The sequence below is a fragment of the Anolis sagrei genome, chromosome 5 (assembly GCF_037176765.1).
Source record: "Anolis sagrei isolate rAnoSag1 chromosome 5, rAnoSag1.mat, whole genome shotgun sequence".
NCBI lineage: Eukaryota > Metazoa > Chordata > Lepidosauria > Squamata > Dactyloidae > Anolis > Anolis sagrei.
This window is the reverse complement of record NC_090025.1, coordinates 178,124,626-178,148,748: the sequence shown is the minus strand read 5'-3', so window position 1 is coordinate 178,148,748 and position 24,123 is coordinate 178,124,626. Positions and strand designations below refer to the sequence as shown.

At 38.5% G+C, this 24,123-nt stretch overlaps 1 protein-coding gene across 3 annotated transcripts in view; it reads left to right on the top strand.

Moving 5' to 3' along the window:
- The window catches only part of KDM5A (lysine demethylase 5A), a 53,093-nt gene that overhangs the window by 7,546 nt on the left and 21,424 nt on the right, over positions 1 to 24,123 (top strand). For 2 of the 3 annotated variants that reach the window (XM_060776745.2, XM_060776744.2), the window contains exons 2-17: positions 70 to 147; positions 806 to 928; positions 1,704 to 1,874; positions 2,354 to 2,488; positions 7,164 to 7,269; positions 8,709 to 8,797; positions 9,039 to 9,197; positions 9,960 to 10,079; positions 13,486 to 13,644; positions 14,474 to 14,655; positions 16,161 to 16,323; positions 18,569 to 18,688; positions 20,758 to 20,952; positions 21,074 to 21,255; positions 21,453 to 21,577; positions 22,732 to 22,882. In XM_060776745.2, the coding sequence (XP_060632728.2) occupies positions 70 to 147; positions 806 to 928; positions 1,704 to 1,874; positions 2,354 to 2,488; positions 7,164 to 7,269; positions 8,709 to 8,797; positions 9,039 to 9,197; positions 9,960 to 10,079; positions 13,486 to 13,644; positions 14,474 to 14,655; positions 16,161 to 16,323; positions 18,569 to 18,688; positions 20,758 to 20,952; positions 21,074 to 21,255; positions 21,453 to 21,577; positions 22,732 to 22,882 (2,258 nt within the window). The remainder of the gene's footprint in view (positions 1 to 69; positions 148 to 805; positions 929 to 1,703; positions 1,875 to 2,353; positions 2,489 to 7,163; positions 7,270 to 8,708; positions 8,798 to 9,038; positions 9,198 to 9,959; positions 10,080 to 13,485; positions 13,645 to 14,473; positions 14,656 to 16,160; positions 16,324 to 18,568; positions 18,689 to 20,757; positions 20,953 to 21,073; positions 21,256 to 21,452; positions 21,578 to 22,731; positions 22,883 to 24,123) is intronic. The other variant, XM_060776746.2, reaches the window with a different exon arrangement.

Genomic DNA, 24,123 nt, shown 5'->3' with positions numbered 1-24,123 from the left:
AACATAATTACCTGTGTAGCATTTTTGAGGGGCCATAGCTTGAAATTTTCTCTTCCTTTTTCTTCTTAGGACTGGCAGCCACCTTTTGCATGCGATGTGCAAAATTTTCGTTTTACCCCACGAGTTCAGCGCTTAAATGAATTGGAGGTAAGCTTTCTAGCCATTGACATAAATGTATATGAAACAAAGTATTAGAGCCATTCTTTATTTCTAACAAATGCTCTTATCGATTAGCTAAAGAACTGCAGAGAACATAGAATTTTTTCATCATTTGCATTGGAGTGTTTTGAATAAAATGACTTCCTAGCAGTGCATGAGTAGTCTTTTTTTAAACACAAGCACAATACGTAGCAAAAGCTTTCTTTCTTTTTACTAGAAATATCTGATAATTTATGTTCGTAGTGAAAGTATCCGTGTTTGCATCTTTCTCAGAACATGTGTGTGGAGAGTGTGAGCATACTTGTTAGCCTCACCCCTTTTGTCAGGTTGCTGATGGCTCAGGAGAGTGGATGAATGAGGCTGTGGCTTGTTGTAGCTTTTCTTATAAACCAATGCTATAGCTGAGTCAGTGTTAAGACACTTATAGCTACACATCCCGTTTGGCTTTTAAGATGTTCAGTAGAACCTTTATATTACTCTGATGCATTAAACCTGTATTCTCTGTTTCTGAATTGACTTTTCCTGCTGCTTAACTCTTTCAGCTTTCAGAATAGATGATTGAGCATGTTTCGGTTTTTCCCTTAAAAGGCCTTCTTCCATATCTAGTTTATGTGATGTCCATCTGTTGCTTTTTTTTTCTTAATAGGCAATGACTAGAGTGAAGCTGGACTTCTTAGATCAACTGGCAAAATTTTGGGAACTTCAGGGATCTACGCTAAAAATCCCAGTAGTGGAGAGAAAAATACTAGATCTTTATTCACTGAGCAAGGTGAGAAGGACTCACTGATAGTTGTTAATCAAGACAGTATTCCCTGTTTGAATATGAAGTCCTGTGGAAAGGAAAAAATCTAGCCCCCCCCCCCCTTTGCTTTGAAGAATCGGCCTTTTTACATGGGAATACTCTCTTCACAGGTAATGGTGTGGTTTTTAGCTGGATAATTAGGCAACAAAGTTTTGTGGCACATGTTTTGTTTTTTTACATAATTCCATTCTGTTTCAGCAGCCCACATTAATTGTTTTGATCTTTTAGGTGTTACAAAACATTGCTGGTTTATCTGCAACTGACTGTTTATAATTACTCTCGGAAAGGGCTGTAATTCATTGGCAGAAAACTTGCTTTCCTTCAAAAGGTCTAGATGACATCCTTGACACCTTTAGATAGGATAGAGGAGGACTTCTATGTGAAACATTGGAAATCAGCAAGTATATGCAGCACTGAGCTAGTTGAACAAGTAGTATATAATTCAGTGCAAGGTAATTCCTATTTTTATGATTCATAATGGATGTGGCAGTTCTGCATGGGATTATTTCTAACAGTGGATATCATGTTGTTGGATTGCAGCTGTTCGCACAATTTAATCATGACTGTTTTGGCTAGGGCTGATAGGAGTTACTGATCCACAACATGTGATATGAATCTGATTTCTATATCAAGCTGTTAAGTGCACAATCTAGTGTTTTATATTGCAAATTAATGCTATATTTTCAGAACCACTTGTACATAGCTTTCTGGAAGATAACATTATTCTTTACTTCTATTTTAGATTGTTGCTAGCAAAGGTGGCTTTGAAGTGGTCTCTAAAGAGAAGAAGTGGTCTAAAGTGGCGAACCGGCTTGCTTACATGCCAGGAAAGGCAACAGGCTCACTCCTGAAGGCTCACTACGAAAGGATCCTGTATCCGTACGAGCTTTTCCAGTCTGGTGTCAGCCTAATGGTGAGAGGGCATTGTTTGCAGGAGATTAATGTGAACAGAATATCAATGCACTACTTGCAGTTTCTCGTCACTCCTGACACACACAAAAAAACCATCAACTTTTACTCTTTGTAACACGTCATGTTCTTTGTATTTCCACATGGAAACAACTTTCCTATATGCTCAAACTAGAGCTACATTGTACAGTGGTATGATTGCACCTACTTGCCTTCTTTGTATTTGCTTGCGGTCAACTTTAATAGGATGGGATTTTTGTTGGAAGAGAACCAATAATAGGATCTTAATTTCTCTTGGTTAGCAAGATTTGAGAACAACTTTTACTCAGTTTTCATGGATAATTCTAATCTAGATGACATTTGTAATGTAATGTGTCATTGCTGGTAGCCCATCTCCCCCAGTAGTGATACTCATTTTGAAAACCAGAGTCTGACATCCTGGATCCAACCAACCTGGTGTCCTTCTCTGCTCTGATTCTTTAGGGCACCCAAAAGCCAAACTTGGACCTTAAGGAAAAAGTGGAGATTGAGGATCTCGGCAATGATGCCCAGTCTCCCCTAAAGCAGGGTACAAGAATGAACGTTGTGCTGAAGAGAACCAGACGTGTCAAGTCCCAGGTACTTAGATTACTTGACCACTGTAGACAGAGTGCCTTTAAGTTTTTTGCACCAGTATAGAGACACTGGACATGCAACAGCCTTTGTCTAGCCGTGGGAGCTCCCTCAAGCCCACCAGAAGGAGGCTGCCCTCGGATAAGATTAAAAGTTAGCATTGTAGATGTTTCACAAATTGTGCTGGCCTAATTATTTTTCCCCTACCACCGAAATAAGATAAAATAGAAAGAAAGGCTTTTTTGGGCTAGCTTCTGATGTTTATATTGGTTGGAGCCATTATAGCATGGTAGCCCGGCCTGTAAGGTGGGAATTCCCTCGTTTCATTTTCTGCCAGAATTTAGGAGGAAAACTTTAGCCAAGCCACCACCTTTAAACTTCCTCTTCCTACCCATTGCGGTATGAGATGTTACACTGTTCTGCCATATAGGAAAGCCATAACTGATGCCATTCATTTTAAGTACTCTTGAAACATTAGAATGTATATAAAGCAGTGGTTCTCAACCTGGGGTCCCCAGATGTTTTTGGCCTATAACTCCCAGAAATCCCAGCAAGTTTACCAGCTGTTAGGATTTCTGGGAGTTGAAGGCCAAAAACATCTGGAGACCCCAGGTTGAGAACCACTGATATAAAGGATAAGCTGTTATGTATGAAGGAATTTGTCATTTCTCATCACAAAAATGATCTGTTTGCAAAAAGGGGTTTAAAGCAATGTCTGGTTCTTTTGTTCATATTTTATAGCCTTTCTCTTAAAATAACCATTTTTTCATGTGAATCAACAGAGTTCTATTCAGAACTAAGAAGTATTTGTACCCTGTAAAGCCCAGGTTCCTTCCTTAGGGACATCTAGGTGATCATTGTACATAGCATTGACAGTCTTTTTTCTTTCCCCATAGTTGTTAAATGTTGTGTGTTAAATGAAGTCTATTAAAACAATATGCTCAGTTTAAACCACAGCCAAAAAAAGACAACAAATCCTTTTGTTATTAATTTTAATAGTATGGATAGTGGAATAAACTATTGAATAAAGTTATTGTCTAAATTTAGCAAACTTTGGTGAAGGTTTTATTTGAAAATGTCTTTTACTTGTTACATGACAGGTTGCTCAGGCAGTCTCTCACTAGAAATACTTGCATTTGCTGGTGCTTGGCTACTTGCCCAGAGATGAGAATGGAGAGGATTGTGCCAGTGCAAGCAAAAATCTTCTATAGATCATGCTTTGAGAATTGAAGTTAAAGATGTAAATGATTCATTAATTTTAAAATTCTGTTCTGAAGGCATACACATTTCAATATCATTTCTGTTTCTTTAAATCTCCCCTACCCTCTTTTGTGGAACTTTGCAGTCACATTTTCTACATGAGTACTGCATTTAAAGGTTGAATCACAATTTTTTAAATTGCTTTTTGGACACTTGAGAGAAATTGAGTGTGAAATTCTGGAAAAGAGAAAATAAGGAAAATTATTTTTATTTGAAGTGGAAATATTTTATTTTAAGGAAGAACCTCTAGCCAGCTTCATTTTGTAAGCCACCTATTAAATCAGAATCGGATGTAATGATAGGATGTCCAGTAATGAGAATTGGATTGTTGTTCAAAATTAAATAAATATGCATAATCATGAAAGATCCATAGCGTATTAAAATAATGATGAACATGAATTCACCTGTTAGAATAAAATACTTCAGTTGTTAAAATATTAATACTTTTGTTCCAAAAGTCCTACTAAAGAAAAAATAATTATATTGGTTTGTATTCCCTCCTTGTCCTCAAGAAGGTTTAAACCCCTTTCAATCTTCACTCTGTTTATCTGCTAAATCAGTTCTCATGGTTCATCTTGTTTTGATGGTGTTTTTGGAATTGGATATGTAAGGTAACTAGATAATTCCCAGTGGAACACTTTCTGGAATAGAGAGGTTTTTCCCCAGACTCTTATTTATGGTTCCCTTTAGGCCCAAGGTAAAAGTATTCCTGTTCTTTTTCAACTTTCTTCCTTTGGATATAATGGGGTCTATACCAAACACATTTCTCTTGAGATATGTGCTATATAAACAGTGTTCATTAGAAATATTTTAGAATGTACTACTTAAAGATAACTTAGGACAGTTTTGGTGCCTTAGATTTCTATAGGATTGTTTTTGAAAAATCTGTAAAGTACTTGATGTTTTGAATGTTCTCTGAAGGACATGAAGTGGTTTAATCTGAATTTCTGCCTGTAGAATTTAATACTGCTTTTTCATAAAATAAAGAACCAGTTCAGACAAAATCCTGTTCAGAAAACAACAATGAAACCATTAGAATAAAAGCAATTATAAAACCTCAAGATGATTCTCAGTAGCTTTTACTATGTATTTTCTCGTTGAAATTGTGTCCTTACATTTGCTATCGAAGTAAATCTGGACAGTGATGTTTCTAATTTGGCAAAACTGATTTGAATGGAAAATGTTATGGTAGGAGGCCATATCTCAGTGGTAGAGCTATGCAGAAAGCCCTAAGTTCGCCTTTCAGTTTAAACATCTGTTGATAGGAGAGTTATATGACTGACATCTTGGAGAGCTACTTTTTAGTCGGTACAGACTGTACTGGGCTAGATGGGCATTATTCTGATGTAGAGCAAAATACATTCCATTCTTCTTGTATTTTAACTGATACATTATTCTATTCATTTTGCATGAGTAAATGAGTACATTATTCATTTTAATAGAAGAGATACAGATATTAAATTGAAACCTTGCTTGAAGACAGAGACAGGAACCCCCTATCTGGTGTCTCTAGTTTCTTGCTTTGGGAGGTACCATAAATGGTCTTGCTGGGAATAAAAGGTCAATCTGCACTAGAAGGGGTCATTTGTATCCCCTCCCCCAAAATAACCAAACACCCAGACTCTCCTGTTTGAAGTCAGCAGTGCAGAATAGCAAAGTAGTTAGCAACAGTAATTGAGAGCCAACATTAGGATACAGCGTAGTTCTGCCTCCACTTAGTTGTGGTTAAGGAAGAAAGAAAGCCAGCTTTAGCTAAAGTATGCTTTCATCTTCTATCTTTTAAATATATATTACACTGTGTTAACATTGTTTTCTAACAAAAGTATTTATTTAATTACTTTTAAAACCTTTTATATAATATGATTTTAGCTGTGTTTTGTTTTAGTTTGTTATGTTTCCTTTGATACTGGATCAGGAGTAGGATGGAATATAAAATATGTAATAAATAATAATGGCACTTTCTTTTTTAACTTCTGACCAACTTTCAGGGTCCTTGTTAACAAAATATGTAACTTGATAAAGGAATTCAGTTGAACAGGAATCATGTTAGTCTTAATTTATGTCAGAACCTGGAAGATCTTGGAACAGAATCACGCTCACAAAGGGCAATCTTTGGATATATCTTTATTTAGTCTTATTATAGGCATAAGAAAGACAGTTCTGAAGGTCCCTCCCCCCTCTCGTATATCATTCTCCAGTCCCATCCCCATATACTGGCTACATTCTCATAAGGCCAGGTGGCCTTATCTATATTGTGCTCCCATCCTCTCAGCCTCCGCCTCTTCACATCATGTGGCGTGGGGGGACGGATCAGCTAGTTCCAAGCTGGAAGGGACATCCTGACAATGTAGTTTTTCTACCTGTCTCTTAACGTTGCCAAAGCAAGAAGAACTTTTGAAAGTGTAGCCCGTGGAGTATGTCTGCACCATCTTTTACAAAGTAAGAAGACAGTAGCTGTTTATGCTGACTTTTAAATTGACCCACTTTGCTCCTTCTATTAGCAGAAATGAGTTCCAAAATTACAGAATTAAAACGAACCTTGAGGGCCATGTAATTTAACCCTTGTCATTGACGGAATAGCTGAATAAGCCAAAAATACTTCAGCAAAATTAGTCTGGCTCCTGGACTGGACTAGGACCTGGCCTAAAGAAGTTAGGAAATATTAATGAAGAACACACCCTAATTTTCAGTTTTGCCATGTCAAGAGAATAGTAAACCAGGAGTCCTGTTTAGAATACTCAGTTTCTTCCAGTTTAACCTCTGCTTTGTTTAGCCATTTACACTGTGAAGTGAAGTGATCAGATAGGATATGCCAGAACACCGAGTGATAAACAAGGATTTTCTGGAATCATGGCTTACCATATTTGTGCTAACGCAGTTATTAGTTTGATGTTATTAAAGATCAATGTGTTTGTTTTGAGCCTATCTTGTATTAGCAATTGTTCACATGGAAAAAATAGCAAGTTCTCTGAAATGAAAAATGCTAACACAATCTTATATATTTGAATCTTCCTTCTCATTTGTTCCCTTCCAGTGACCCAGAAATGAAGTGACTACTTTATGTAACATGAAGAATATGCGTTTTTCTCTTTGTTTTCAGTATATTCTTTGTGTAGCATTAATTCCAGGACTTAATTTTAAAATGTGTTAGCAGATAACATCTTTTGGTAAAAACGGAGTAGGAAACATGTTGTGATTTCTACAATATTATTCTTAATGTTGACATTTTGAATCTATGTTTTTAGGAAAAGTAAATTGTATTGCTTGTCAGAATCTTGTTAAAGATGATGATGGAAACAAATCACATGTTCTTCTGAAGTAGCTGATCTAGGCAATGTCTCTGAAATGCAGTTCCTAACTTTGTGGCTTTACTAGTTATTTTATGCTAATTAATAGTAAATTTGTATTATCTTGCTTTTAGGCAGAGGCAGGAGAAATGAGTAGAAACACTGAACTGAAGAAGCTCCAGATCTTTGGAGCAGGACCAAAGATGATGGGATTGGCATTGGGAGCAAAGGAAAAAGAAGGTAATCAGCAGTTTCAGGGGTGCTATGATTCAGATAGAGTGAGGCATATTAACTTCAGTGATGCAGAGCTTTGACTGGTTGTTCACACAACCCCTTGGCATCTGGTGCAGCATTTTAATTTGGACTTTTCTGAACTTGATCAACCAGTTGTCTGCGTACCTCACAGAGTGTTTGGTAAATAACATGTATTGTGAAGTTGTGCATATCTAATTAATTGGCACATCTTGAAGCCAGCAAAAGAATAAATAACTCTGAGATGTCCAATAACCTCCTGGAACTTTGTTTTGACTTTTAATGTTTTAATGGATTTTAACTGTGAAGTTTTTAATTCTGTTTATATTTAATTAAGTTTTAATGTTTGCATATTGTATGCTAATACTTTCATGTTAAGCCGTTTTGAGTCTCCTTTGGGAGAGAGAAAGTGAGGTATAAATAAATATAATAATAGTAATAATTGGAACTTGATGGCTATTAGGTATGGATAGGTTTGTTCGTATATCGTGGAACTCTTTATGAAGTCAGAAAAATTACCCTTCCGGAGGAAAAAGGCCCTGGGAAGCAGAAGGCCTTGGAGTTTCCCCAGTGCCAGTGCTGTTTACCGCATATTGCGCGATCGTGTCCACCATTAACAAAGCCATTCGGAAGTTTCGGAAAGTTCTGCCTTTTTTTGTAAAAATTTGGAAATGACTTCCGAATCGAACCACCAATGCCCCCTAGATCCGAAACGAGTTTTGAACCATTTCTTTGGATCAATCAAGCCTAATGGCTATTTCATTGTAATTCTGTATCACATTTGTATTGAAAAGTATTTTATTAGAATTGCTTGTTATAAGGATACTTGATACATTGCTTGTGTGCTTAATGACTGTGCAGCCGGAAATATTCTACAGTTACATTCCTGGGCTAAGTTTATCCCATCCTCCCCTATAATATAGTTTAAGAATATATTTATTTGTTTTCATGTGCTAAAATATGTAGTTTTCATGTGCTATCGTGCAGTTTTGAATGGAATGTAAATGTCAACTTTGAACTGGAAAACTGGGATTGTGTATGTAGATGTAGAAACTAAGAACAAGATTGAAATTCTTAAAGCAAGGAAAGTTTTAATAGTCCCATTGAACTTTTTGGTTTTCATTCCATTCCTAGAGATTGCTCATTGCTTCTACTGTATGTTTGTTGTTGTTAGAAATTCTGAGTATCTTCAAAGTACAAAGTTTTGGATTGCTAGCATATTTCAAATGTACCATATACCATAGAGGGTTTATTCAGTGATTGGATGTACCATGGCAGCCATGAAAATTAGGGCTCCCCTGGCCCTCATTTAGTACATTCAACATATTTGATTTAATCTGGTTGCTACTAAATGGAGGATATCTTGTTGTCAGTCAGGGATGCATTACAGTCTTTGAAACATAATCAGCACAATGTTCTCTTTCCAGATGAAGTACCTCGAAGACGTAAAGGTAACCGATCAGAAGCTTTCAACATGCAAATGAGGCAGCGAAAAGGAGCACTTTCTGTCAACTTTGTAAGTTTGCTTTAGATTGTGTAATTTTCTAGTTCTTGCCTTTTTTTCTTGGTAGGAAATGAAGGAAGTAAAGCACCAGCATGTTTCTGAAACTGCTGGAAGACAAAAATAAATGAAGATTTATCTGGAACTGCTTTATAGAAAGAGTATAAATGAATTAAGTTTCCAAATAATTTGGTCTGGTAATTCCTATCTTATGCCTAAATATCAAGACACTACAGTAGGTTGTCTTTTTTTACAGGTCGACCTGTATGTATGTTTGTTTTGTGGACGGGGAAACAGTGAGGACAAATTGTTACTGTGTGATGGATGTGATGATAGCTACCACACCTTTTGTTTAATACCACCTTTGCCTGATGTTCCGAAAGGTGACTGGAGGTGCCCCAAATGTGTTGCTGAGGTAAGCTTTGTGTGTGTTTGGGGGGAAGGGGGCAAAATGGGTAAGAGACTCCATTTTTGTAAATCTTGTTTGCTTGTTCTAAAGCACAAAAAAGTTTCTAATAGACACTTCCCATAAGATCTTGTTCCAGAAATGTATGTCAATTCCAGCAACATGAATTGGGCAGTTATAGTTTGGCCTTTGCCTTCTATTTTCCTTGTCTTTTTAAAGTCTTATAATGTTTTGTAGCAGGTGCAGGCAATCAGCATTTTGGAAAGCAGGTCCTTTTGCATACTCTTTGACTTACCTCATTTAACCACTTAGTTGCTCTGTATGGAGAAAATGGGAGCCCAATATGGAGCAGCCGGTTAAACTGCTGAGCTGCTGAACTTGCTGAACAAAAGCTCGGCGGTTCAGATCCGGGGAGTGGGGTGAGCTCCTGCTGTTAGCCCCAGCTTCTGCCAATCTTAACAGTTCAAAAGCATGCAATTGTGAGTAGATCACATTTGCTACGGTGGGAAGGTAATGGCGCTCCATGTAGTCATGCCGGCCACGTGACCTTGGAGGCGTCTATGGACAACACCAGCTCTTTGGCTTAGAAATGGGACTACCCCCCAGAGTCGAACATGACTAGACTTAATGTTAAGGGGAAACCTTTACCTTTACCTATGAAGAAAATGACACTTGCTTGTATTTGATCAGACAAAATGACTTATCTCTATTACCAGAGTAACATAATTGCCTTCCTTAGTCATGATGATAGCCATCTTTTCTTATTCCTAGGAGTGTAATAAACCACGTGAAGCTTTTGGATTTGAACAGGCTGTTCGGGAGTACACCCTTCAAAGCTTTGGTGAGATGGCAGATAACTTCAAATCTGATTATTTCAACATGCCAGTCCATGTAAGTATGGCAGTGTTTATATATATATATATATATATATATATATATATATATATATATATATCTATGTGTGTGTGTGTGAATGTGTTCCTGCTCCCCTGACCCACTTGTTCAGAGATGTGTGGTGTGATTTTCTGCGTCATCACACTTGAGCATTTATCCACTTTAATCCACTTTCAGTGCTGTGACTGTCTCCTGCAGTATTCTGGGGTTTGTAGTATAGGGAGGCCCAGGTCTTCTCTGGATGAGTGGTTTTTAGGCTCCTCCCTAAACTACTAACCCCAGAATTCTGCAGTGACTACCTCCTGCAGAATTCTGGAGTTTGTAGTTTAGGGAAGGGTCGTTAAACTGCTCATCCATAGAAGCCCTGTGCCTCCCTAAACTACAAACCCCAGAATTCTGCAGGAGACAGTCACAGCACTGAAAGTGGATTAAAGAGGATAAATGCTCAAGTGTGACGAGGCCCTTAAAACTGTAATGCAGCCAAAGTGTTCTCACCAGCAGCCTGAACTTCTTTAGCTTGGCAGTTTTCATGCACTGTTTGAATGCGGAGAAGGAGAAATGGTCCTGTTAGTCTCCCTTGGCCATGTACCAGTAGTCCCTAAAGTCCCATTCTCCATTATTTTTCATTACCCAAACCCTTCTTTTCTAATCTCTCTAAAAGTGAACACAATTCTAAGTTCTATAAGAATACATCAAAACCAAATGTATATTAGTGATGGAAAAGCTTTCTTTTTGATGTACTGTTGCAGAATTTAGAACTGTGTGCACTTTTACAGAGAGCAGGAAAGGAGGATTAGGCCAGGAACAATAATGGAGAATGTATTGTCAAAGGATTTCATGGCTGGAATCACTGGGTTGTAGGTTTTTTCGGGCTACATGGCCATGTTCTAGAGGCATTCTCTCCTGACGTTTTGCCTGCATCTATGGCAAGCATCCTCAGAGAATGCAAGCACCTCACTACCTCTGAGGATGCTTGCCATAGATGCAGGCGAAACGTCAGGAGAGAATGCCTCTAGAACATGGCCATATAGCCTGAAAAAAACCTACAGCAACCCAATAATGGAGAAGACATAAAGAGAAGAATATCCAGGAACCATTGGTATATACCATGGGAGACTAACAGGGCCATATCTCCCTTTTCTACATAGAGAATTTAAATATATATTTTGAAATGAATGCAGCAAACAAATAGTTTAAGCCAATTTATTTCATGGTGAAATAGGCTTTTATTCTGACAGCATTAGAAGCTGGGTTTTCACTTTATCTGTAAGACATTTTTAAGGCGTTAGGTAAGAATTCCATTGCATGGTTGGCTGCTTACCAGTCCACAGAGCCATCTAGTCTTGAATTGCCTACTCTGACCTTATAGTGCTTTTCCTTTTTAGGACTAAGACAGAGGTCTTTCTCAGTCCTGTTGCTTAACCTTTCCTGGTGATAGACAGAGACTGAAATTTGGGACCTTCTATGTCTAAATAAGTTTTCTGCTGCTGAGCAACATCCTCTCTTCTACTCTTCTCCAGTGCTGATTGCTTTTTTCACTGTTTTGGATCTGGTTAGTAGAGAAATTGTACTTCATGAAATCTTGAGTTTTTCCACCTTTGCAAAAATCTCTAAGGTGACAGTTGCTCCCAAACCCTCTATTTCTGTGTATTGTCAAAGGCTTTCATGACTGGAATCACTAAGTTCTTGTGGGTTTTTTCGGGCTATATGGCCATATTCTAGAGGCATTTCTCCTGACGTTTCACCTGCATCTATGGCAAGCATCCTCAGAGGTGAGGTCTTTTCCCCAGTTCCAACAGACCTCACCTTTGAGGATGCTTGCCATAGATGCAGGCGAAACATCAGGAGAAATGCCTCTAGAACATGGCCATATAGCCCGAAAAAACCCACAAGAACTTACTTCTATTTCTGCCTTACTATCTGCTCCTGATGACTTTGCTGGACCTTTGAATTTTTGTTTTGAAGGGTCCAATGTGTAAAATAATTGGGATGGCACAGAGATTTAATGCAATAAGTGCATTAAATTTCTGTGCTATCCCAATTATTCTAGAGCAGGCCTAGACAACTGTGGCCCTCCAGGTGTTTGGAACTCCAACTCCTAGAGGCCCTAGGAAGCTTGTGCAATCGTCAGGAATTTTGGAAGCTGAAGTTCTAAACATCTGGAGGGATATAGGTTCTGCAGGCCTGTTCTAGAGGCACCATATCCAAATGATCTTGGAAGCTAAGCAGGCTCAGCTTTGGTAAATACTTGTATGGGAGACTGCCAATACACACCATCAGAGGATTTTCCTCCTCAACAGGTAGCTTGAAGACACATATACACATAGTTCTCCGCATTACAGCAGAAATACTGACATGGTGGTGGATCAATCCCTTAAATAGACATACAAATGGTTCAAGGTGTCGCATCTTTCTAAGTGCCACTGCCATATAGGAGTGCTTATGCTGTTGCTTGTTTTCTCACCCACCGATATCTGCACTTCTTTGCACATAGCAAGTTACATGTCAGGGAAAAGGGAATATTCATATGTGACTTCCACTTTCTCATATACAGGGTGAGGCAGCATAACTTCCTTTTTTCAAAACTTAATAAAACCCATTGTATGAATCAGAATTATTTTTTTGTATAATGTAGGTGCATACCTAAAGTTTTGTTTTACGTAGTTTTGAAGATCAAATTAGGTAGGCGACGTCCCCCATTCCCCATTCTCCATACACTGGGTAAACCGATTTCTAGCGTTTGTGATGCCTCTTGCCAGCATAGCAGGCGTTATGTTGGCAATTTCTTCCTGGATGTTGGTCTTCAAATCTTGTAGAGTCCTTGGATGGTTCACATAAACACGGGATTTCAAAAAACCCCATAGAAAAAAATCACAAGGGGGCAAATCTGGAGAGCGGGCCGGCCACTCCAAATCCGCTCGAAAAGTAGGCCTCAACAGCAAAAGCACGCTCCTCACTGTTCCAACGCATGATGTCGACTGAACTGTGTCAGGACAAAACTTTATACTCCCGCCTCTCAAATGAGACCACTAGCGCTCCGCTACGTCTTCAACCGACTGAATTGTGCACATTTTAAAAAAGGAAGCTATGCTGCCTCACTCTGTATAAATGGTGCAGGATAAGGAAAAAAGAACAGCATCCTTTTGCAGTCTTTCTCCACTTTACACCATGAATATAAACTGGGCTTTGAAATTATTATTTTTTGAGAGAAATTATCAAAATACCCAAGTTTTAAAGATGTTATGTAATGGCTTTCCCCCCAGAAATATTACTGCATTTTAAAATAAATGATTTAAATGCGGAAGTGCTTACTCCTGTGAGATTATAAACATCGGTTTAAAAATGTTGTATGGTATCTCTCAAAACTGAACTTTTTTTCATACTGTTGCCTGTGTACTTTTAGATGGTTCCCACTGAATTGGTGGAGAAGGAGTTTTGGCGGCTGGTGAGCAGCATTGAGGAGGATGTAATTGTGGAGTATGGAGCTGACATTTCATCCAAAGACTTTGGAAGTGGTTTCCCAATAAAAGATGGCAGGCGAAAAATAATGCCGGAAGAGGAGGTGCGGCTAAGAAACTCATCCTGTCTTTTGTTTTTCATACTAGAGGGGTCGTTCTAACTGTGTTTATGATGTTTGGAATATTTTGGTATTGATAGAGGTAGCAGCTTTTACAAATGGTTCCCCTATCAATTGGCTATAATCATGCCTATCCTTTGAAATGGTGTGACAAATTCAAAATCCCCAAACTGACACATTAGCACATGGTAAGAGCAAAAGTAATGGGAGAGAAGTGGGGGGAAATCACTGGCAAGAGAAGAATTCAACACTTTGCATCATTGACTGAAAGGCACTTTGTAATGAAAAAGGATATTTTGTTATGTATGCTTGTAGTGTAACATGTGCTTTGCATGTGAAATATATCCTGGCATTACATTTAATCTAGCTAGAAGCTTGATTTCCAAGTGATACCTATAAAACCAAATAACTTAGTCTCTTTTATAAAAAAAGATGAGAGAAATGGAAGGATTGTTTTTCAGTTTGCGGCTTATATAAAAATGCATCTGTCTGGGTGATGCATTATAACTGAATAAGCAAAATGTATGCTATAATAAGTAGGGCACATATGGAGGGATGATGTAAGGACATAGTTCTTATTTTCCATGTGAATCCTTTAAAGAAAAGCTAGCATATACTGCGTCAGAGACAGATAACTAGTTTTGCCATTAATGCAGAGTACTCTTCCACTTCCAAGAAAACAGATATGACATCTGAAGAAATACGTTTTCTCCAGTCATACTCTGTGCCTAAATATGATGGAGCATTTAACTGTTATTATGCTTCATTAATTCCATTTTGGTTAGTTCATTCACAGTCTTTTTTCTGTTGGCAGGAGTATGCCCTTTCTGGCTGGAATCTCAACAACATGCCAGTCCTGGAACAATCTGTCCTCGCTCATATTAATGCTGATATTTCTGGCATGAAGGTGCCCTGGCTTTATGTGGGGATGTGCTTCTCTTCTTTCTGCTGGCACATTGAAGACCATTGGAGTTATTCCATCAATTATCTTCATTGGTATGAACCCTTGCTGTGTAGGGAATGCTTCTGCGTAGGTTCAGGATGAAAGTGGTAGTGCTGACTCATGTTTTCTAGGAGGGTAATACAGCTTTTGTTCAAAGCAGAAGAATATTAACGCCATTAACAAAATATTGGTTACATGTTTTAATTGACTGATACTTCAGATATTTATTTATCGTGTCAGAAGTGAGTTGAGGGTACAGTTAATATGTATTTAAAAAGTTGAAAAACTTGTCATTATGCTAAATATCCTTTGACCAGAAGCTGACCACTTGGAGTGCCTCTTGTGTCACTGTGAGAAGGTCCTTCATTGTGCATGTGGCAGGGATCAGGTTGCATTGCAGAAGGTGGCCTGTGGTTTGCTCTTCTCTACACTCACATGTTGTGAACTCCACTTTATAGCCCTATTTCTTAAGGTTAGCTCTGCATCTCATGGTGCCAGAGCGTAGCCTGTTCTGCGCCTTCCAGGTCACCCAATCTTCTGTGTGCCCAGGAGGGAGTTTCTCATCCAGCCTCAGCCACTGATTAAGGTGCTGGGTTTTAGCCTGCCACTTTTGGATTCTCATTTGCTGAGGTGTTCCTGCGAGTATCTCCCTCAATCTTAGGAAGTTGTTTCTTGATTTGAGGCGTTGGCATGCTGGTTGATATCCGAACATAGAATGGGCTGGAGATGTCACTGCTTTGATCCTTTCATTATTGGCTGCTACCACCCAATGGATGTCAGGTGGTACAATACCAGCTAAACAGTATAATTTCTCTAGTGGTGTGGGGCGTAGATATCCTGTGATAATGCGGCATGTCTCATTAACAGCCACATTCACTGTTTTAACATGATGTGATGTATCCCACACTGGGATACATCACATTCAGCAGCAGAGTAGGAAAGCGAAGGGCAGAAGTCTTCCCTGTATCTGGTTGTGATCCCTAGATTGGGCCAGTCAGTTTTTGTATGATATTATTTTTAGCACCCATTTTTTGCTTGATATTCAAGCAGTGCTTCTTATAAGTCAGAGCATGGTCCAGAGTGACTCCCAGGTATTTTGATGTCCTGTAGGATTCCTTCCCAGGTATTCCTCAGAGCTTGAGATGCTTGTCTGTTCTTAAGATGAAAAGCACATGTCTGTGTTTTAGGTGGATTACTTCAGATAAGGGAGAATCATACAGTAATGTCCACGGGCCTTTTCAGATTATTATGAACAGTATCTTTACTAACTATTGGTTAGTAGTCATATTTTTTATAAGTTTGTTATTACAACATAGTTAATACACGGAAATCTGTCGTAGTTCTCTAACCTTCTAGACCAGGCATTTCTCAAATTTGAGCCCTCTGGACTCCAACTCGTATGATTCGTAACAGCCTACCGGCTGTTAGTTCTTAGGGAGGAAAACAACACATGGAACAGTTGGCTTATAATTGTAATTAAGGGTTGGTATGGTTTATAGAGGATGCCTTTTGTGTGGGAATTGTTTTCTGTTGTATAATGGATCATCTACTCTGCTAGGGGAGAACCAAAGACATGGTATGGAGTACCATCACATGCAGCTGAACAACTGGAAGAAGTTATGCGGGAGCTAGCTCCAGAGCTCTTTGAGACTCAGCCTGATCTTTTGCACCAGCTGGTCACCATCATGAATCCTAATGTCCTTATGGAACATGGAGTGCCTGTAAGTAATCCAGACCTTCCCCCCGCCCCCCTCTAGGCCCCTCTTATATATTGTGGCTTAAACTAGCATTGCAAATATGATCCATATTTGTGATCCTGAGTCCCCCCGGGGAGAAAGGGCAAGATAGAAATATAGTTTTTAAATTTAATTTAATTTCAACGCAGATTCAGTATTGGTCTTAGCAGTTTGTGATAGTACCCAGTTCTTTGCCTTTCAAGAATAAATTTGGTGACTGGGGTTAACGATGGAGCGATTGAAGCTTAATCCAGAGGTACTTCTTGATATTAGAACTACTGTTAACAGTATGATCTTAGATTATCTTTGGGTTTGTAGATCCATTGAAAAATCTGGCTTTGTTGGGTTCCGGATCTTATTCAGCTAGTGGGTTATAACTGGGGCTAATTATAGGGAATGCACAAGGCCCTATTAAAGCAGCTCCATTGGCTGCCGATAAGTTCCCAGTCCCAATTCAAGGTTCAGGTTATGACCTACACAGCCCTAAACAGTTCGGACCCTACCTATCTTCGTGATCGCATCTCCCCCTATGAACAGGTGTGGGCTCTAAGATCTGCCAGGGAGGCCCTTCTCCCACTTCTGCCTCTGTCACAAGCATGGCTGGTGGGGACGAGAGAGAGGGCCTTCTCAGTGGTGGACCCCCGACTTTGGAACACCTTCCCCAAGGAGATTAGGCAAGCCCCCACACTGTCCTCCTGGTGCAGACACGTGAAAACCTGAGTTTTCCAGCAGGTTTTTGAGAATGATTAGTCCCCAGGCCCAGTCCCCAGGTCGTCAGTTAGTACTCTGTTCTGTACTTTCTCCTCTTTCTCGCCCCAAGAAACACTGTTTGCACTATCCCTGCCCAGCCCTTTTTAGTTGACCTTTTTAAGTAGTCCTAGTCATTTGTTTTATTGAATCTTGTTGGAGTTATAATTGCCATTGGTTTAAATGTTTATTGTGTTCTAGTAGGATTTTTGTGTCTTAATCTGTTTGTATGATTTTCTTCTTGGCAATTGAATGCTTTGCTTTATTTGTTGGAAACCGCCTTGAGTCCCTTCAGGGAGATAGGGTGGTATACAAATAAAGTTTTATTATTATTATTATTATTATTATTATTATCAGATTTTACTTTTGGATGCTCCTGTCATTGACCAGGATTTGTTGGATTTAATCTGGTGTGTCAGTTGCATCTGTTGTTTGAAAAAATAAATCTGATAATTGGGATTCATACCTTAGTTATTTGTATTATTGCAATGTACTTTATGTGGAGTCACCTTTGGAAAAAAAATCTGATGGCCCTGTGTGCAGCAGATGGAGTTAATTTTAGGAGTCATATGTTTATGCTTTAATGGCAATTTCATCATTTCTGAGCTCAAATCAAAGTGCTGGTTACATACTTTGAAATTCATAAATGTATTGTAATAAGGATAAATGGTGACACTACTTTCTGCCATTGGTAAGCTCTGCTTACAACATGATGCCATGGTGATGTTGATTTGGTTGTGGGCAGAATAGGGATTAATGTATTGATGACCCCCACCAAAACAGCTTATAGTCTTACAGGGTTTAAGTCCCTGATAAGTGATAAATTAAGGAAACGTTTACATTTGTTATTAAAATTATTAATACGAGTATGCCCTGAGAAATAAAAATTTCAATAGACAAAGGAAATGCCTTGTATTAAGCCTGTCCTCTCTTCAAAATCAGCTAGAAGATACATGCACACACACACACACACATATGGGGGAAGCCTTCCAGTGTCACCCATTACCATTGCTTTCTTGCTTGGCTCATTTAGGGTCCGTAGTCTTGCAAAATGATCCACTGCACGACTGCTCACCATAAGAAGATACTGGGCTTTTAAAATGTTGCTTTGTGAAAACCTTGCCACACTTCGAAAAAAAAATGTTTTTGCTACCTCATTAGGTGGCAACTGATTCTATTTCTCTTAGGCACGTTTTCTCTGCTATTTCTTTTCTTCTGACACAGCAATGTGTGCTGTGTTCCAAAAAAGCTTAACTCTTTGATAGGCAGTTGCAAATGTTGTGAAGATGTTCCTCTAGGGATTCACAACATGTGATTTAAAGTGCTTTGCAAAAAATACTTTTGATGTTTTAAAAACTAACTTCCTTTTTAATGTCTTTTGTCAGTAGAAACATGGGAAGAGGATGCAACTGTTATCACTCGTTATGATGTCTAAATCTTTCTTCTTTGGATGTGACATTTCTATTTGGCTTTTGTTTTCTAGGTTTTCCGGACCAATCAGTGCGCTGGCGAGTTTGTTGTGACTTTCCCGCGTGCCTATCACTCTGGATTTAATCAAGGCTACAACTTTGCTGAAGCTGTGAACTTCTGCACTGCTGACTGGGTCTGTAGATTCATAGCATTACCTTACCTAAGCAATCTTACAATAAAGGGCAGCAAAGTAGCACCCACCAAGAAGCAATATTTTGGGTAAACTTGAACACACAACTTGGTAATTGGGCCAATATATATCCTGGCAATCTAGGTATTTGCTGACAAGGCCTTCTCCCATTCGCTTCTTGCTTCCTGTATCCATTTTGCTTATTGTCTTTTTTGTGGGGACAGGTATTCTGCTTTAAAAAGGGTTTTTAATGTTCTTCTCAGTCTCACGGTTATATTTATGTTTATTAATCTCCCTCTATAATTAGAAAATATCAAATTGAAACACTTATTGTCATAAAATATTGAAGAAGCTCTCTGCAGCAGAACAATTTTAAGCATGGCATTCCCTGCCGTTCAGAATCTAGATTCACTGTGTAATGTTTATGTGGCCCAAAATTTCCAGAAATCATGAGTGCAAGATGGTGGACCCTAACCTGTGTTTTGGAAATTAAACCAAAGGCATTGGAGTGGGAGGATTGAAGCACTGTATTTTCAAATACTCAGCAGTAATTTAAATTATGTGCTGATAGAAATGAATTATAAATTGCTGCATTGAAAGATGCATGAAATCAATATTTTTGCAGTAAGCAAATGGGAGGAAATAAAAGCTGGAAAGAGAAACCTCAGCAATACAAACAAAACTCAACATTGTATCTTTAGGCTCGGAAATATTGTTGCCTTTATTTCATTACTATTCTTTCTTTCCTTGTTTATATAGTGCAGCAAATAGTAAACTTAAAATAATACCCTAAACAGGTATGGAGAAAGTGTTGCACCCAATCACACTTTTACACCCCGCAAATCCCAGTCCCCAAAAGAGCTCAAATCCTGCTCCCCATCCCATGATTTTAAATATTTTTCTTAGCAAAATAGATACCCCAAAAAGTGCACTTAGAAGCCCTCTGAAACTGCCTCATCCTCATACCTTCATTTCAGTTGCCATTTTTGGAGTGGAAGCAGAGGTATTTTGGCATGCTGTATTTGTCTGACCCTTGAGAGTTGGAAAGATGAACTGTGTGCCTATCCCCAACCTAAAATAGTGAATGATAAATGCCTAAACTCACAAATATGTTGCTTTCATTGCACATCCAGATAGCTGTAGGCAGCTGGCAATAGATAAAACATTTAGCTTATAACTCAAAAACGTGCATAAATATATATTTTAGCTAGCTTTCACGTTATCATGTAAAAATAAGTCTTAACTTTTAAAAAAAATCCAAAACATATTACATTGTTCCAATACAGTTAACCATCCTTTTTGTATTTGTCCACTGAAATAGAACTATAATTCTAGGCTATCTGGCCCCTGACGATAGTCTTTATATCACTCAAATATTTACTGTTGACAGCATATTGGGTGATAGGCAAAACTTACATTTGTACAAATCTGCTTTATACATTTTACTACCATTTAGACTAATTTGGTGTCTTCATATTGCATTAAAATGTTACAAGCATGCATTTATACAGGGCGACATCAAATTAAGTAGACTTTCCTTTTCTTGTATGATTTTATTCTTTCATGAGTACTGTTTACGTATCTAATTTCTTTGCACTGAGATTTCCAGCTACTATGGAGAGAGGACTTCTCTAGGGAGTCTTCTTATTAGGTTTCTGTTTGGGTGTTATGTTTACTTTTATCTCATTGTGTATGCTTTATGATTCTCCTAATGGTAGTCTTAGCTGAAAGTTTCTCGGGAAGAGGCTGATTTTAAACAGGCTACCTGATACTACTTTTTCTTAATGTCAAATGAAACTCATGGGATCCAGAAATGACATAGTTTTTATCTTTATCTTCCCACCCCCCCAAGTAGCCTATAAACAACATGTTTACCATTGTCTCTGGAGATGTTTCTTCCAGATACTATGACACTTAAAGTCAGTAATAATTGCCTGTTTCCCTTAACGAGGTATTTTTACCTATTTTTCTCATCCTCTTCTGACCGCCAGTGTGAAGATCCAAGAGGAGGGGATAGAAAAAAAGCCTGCTGTGACATAACTCTAAACAAAAATTCTTCCTTTGATTTCTAGCTTCCAATTGGACGGCAGTGTGTAAACCATTATCGACGATTAAGGCGTCATTGTGTTTTCTCTCACGAAGAGCTAATCTTTAAGATGGCTGCAGACCCTGAACTCTTGGATGTTGGGCTTGCTGCTATGGTTTGCAAGGAAATGACCCTCATGACAGAAGAGGAGACTCGCTTAAGGGAGGCTGTTATGCAGATGGTGAGTTTAAGGAGATGTTTGCTCTGTTTGGAGCTGAGTAAACAGAATGTGAACAGCGTTGAGAGGGAGATTCTTCCCCTGACCACAATTTCAAACATATAATTTTTATTTTTGGTATTAGGGAGTACTGATGTCAGAGGAGGAAGTGTTTGAGCTGGTTCCAGATGATGAGCGTCAATGTGCTGCCTGTAGAACCACATGCTTCTTATCAGCTCTTACATGTTCCTGTAATCCTGAGCGGCTTGTGTGCTTGTATCATCCAAATGACTTGTGTTCATGCACTATGCAGAAGAAGTGTCTAAGGTATGATTACTTTGTGTCCTTACCCATTTTACTGACTCTTTTAGACTCTTACTTGTCAACTTTTCACATGACATGCCTATATTACACTTCTTAGTACTTACAGTCTGAGAAAGCACAGTGTTATCAGTGTACCTCTTTCTTTTTATGTTCCTTATCTGAGAGTGGCAATTTATTTGAAACTCTTTCCCCCACAATAGATACCGGTATCCACTAGAAGACTTCCCTTCCTTGCTGTATGGAGTGAAAATTAGAGCACAATCCTATGACACATGGGTCAACCGGGTTACAGAGGCACTGGCTGCCAACCTCAATCATAAGAAAGGTTAGATGCAACTGCATTTCCTTTGGGGATCTTTTACAGGAAGTCCTTGTCAACTAGTAGTTTGAAAGTACATGATGGATGTAGGGGAAAAAAACAAATCCTTGGAGCAGGAGCCCCATCTTCAAAGCCTTAGTCAGCCCTGAAGGTTACTTAATAGATTTGAACCAGTTGTCCTCCCTCAACTTAACCTTTAACACAAGGTTGTTGTTGCTAAGATGCAGAAAATGATGTTGGGATCCTAAATACCAGCTTGAGCTCGTTGGGGGAAGGAGAGGATAAAACTTTCCTTAGCACAGCCCTACTGTTCATTCTGAAGTACAGACATAATACCAAATCAAAATGAACTCCAGCCACAGATGTCTTCACTTGCATGGATTTAAACAGTAGTAGATTAGCTGTTCTAGAACTTGGTATGACATTATCTTCATTGTGCCAATTATCTGTATTAAAAGAATTGGTGAAAGTATTTATGACATTAGAAAATACAATGGAATGCAAAGATTTCTAATAAGAATAGATAAGATTCAATAAGAATAGATGTTTTTCTGACGCACAAATGTAGCAAATGAGTGAAGTTTGACTTTACTCCTTGCCATCCTGTCATTCATCCCCCTTTCTAGAAAATGGATTAAAATATTCTCATTAATTCAACCTCACGAAAGTGTGCAAATAGAAGACTTCTTCATATAGAGACTGAAATGATGCTTATACTGTATTATATACTGTATCAGCATTTAAATTTGATATTCCTGGTGGCCTAAATATCTTAAAAGCACTAGATCCCATCTGTTCTTGAAGTTAAACAAGGTCAGCATTGGTTATACTGGTTTTTTTAACATTGGCATTGAATTGTTGCCAACACTGTGAACTGCCCTGAGTCCCCTTCGGAGTTGAGAAGGGCTGTATACAAATATTGCAAATAAATAAAAAAGTTAAAAAATACATGAATGGAAGATATCTATGAATATCAGGGCTTGTAGGCTGTATTTCAGAGGAAAACTACTCCTGAGTATTGCCTAAGAAAGCCCTATGAAATTTCTGGGGTTGCTATATGTTGGCAGGTGACTTGTGAAGGCACATACACACCCATTCCTGGGGGAAAGTAGTTTACAGTGCTTATTTGTACAAATGACCACTTAACCAATTTGTTGTAGATGTGATTGAGCTGAGAGTGATGCTGGAAGATGCTGAAGACAGGAAGTACCCAGAGAACGATCTCTTCCGCAAGCTCAAGGATGCTGTGAAAGAAGCAGAGACTTGTGCTTCGGTAGCCCAGCTGCTCCTGAGCAAAAAACAAAAACACAGGTTTGACACAATTTTTTAAAATAACTAAAATTTAGAAAATCTAAAAGTTCCCCTCATTCATGGCTTCAAAATTTCCAGAATGAGGCATATCCGGACTTCAGATAATCTCCCTACTTCTAGTACTTCCCTCCCACCTCTCAGAGTCTGCAAGCAGCTCCCCCAATTCACATTTATTGAATGCCTGGCTGTGGATACAGCATCATAGAAAAATAAGTTGATGGTACACAACCAAGGACAGTTTCTCTTCCATGGTACCTTAGCTGTATAATTCTTTCTACAAACTTACTGACTTAGACCTTTCCTAGATGTAAGATAAAAACTGGAGAGGCTGGATATAAAACTAAAGTTGTTGTTGTTGTTTCTGTTGCTGTTTTTGTAGTTATAAAAAAGCATAACCCTCCTTTCTATCAAAATAATATTGAAGGAAATGTAATAAATCTTTAGAAAGTAAAGTCAAATTTGCCAATGCGATAATAATCGTGATTAAACCACTAATATGTCCAGACTGTGGACCTGTGTCCTCAGGGGGAGTGTATCCCATCGAGCACAGTTTGCCAGCCTATACCCTGATCAAATGTACGGCTGGCCAGGAGGAGCTCTATTTTGCCTGGATTAAGCATCAGCTTGTTAGCCCTCATTGATAATAATAATAATAATAATAATAATAATAATAATAATTCTTACGCGCCTCTCCTCATGGCTTAAGGTGGGTTACAGAATAATTAGAATAGATGAACATTGCAAAAACACTACAAATACGTATATTAAAACGTATTTCTATCTATCTACATACTGAAATGTATTTCTATAAAATACATATTACATATTAAAATACACAAAATAGAGATTAAACAAATTAATGCTTAAAGATTGAGTAGGCTTGCCGGAAGAGATAAATCTTTACATGGTTTTTAAATTCATTTAGTTGTCAGAGTTCTTCCAGCAGGTCGTTCCACAGTCTTGAGGCAGGTGATAAAAAGGTCCTCTGAGTTGTGGTTCCCTGTCAAGCTCAGATGTTCCTCAGAGGGTCTCAGTGTGAGAGGCAGATTGTACAGTAGAAGGTGATCCTTTTGGTAACCTGGACCCAAACCATGTGTAGGGCTTTAAAGGTCAAAGCCAGCACTTTGTACGTTGCCCGGAAACTAATTGGCAGCCAGTGGAGTCACTTTAGGATAGGCTTAATATTCTCACTCCTAGATGTTGCTGTAACCAATCTGGCTGTCATATTTTGAACCAGCTGG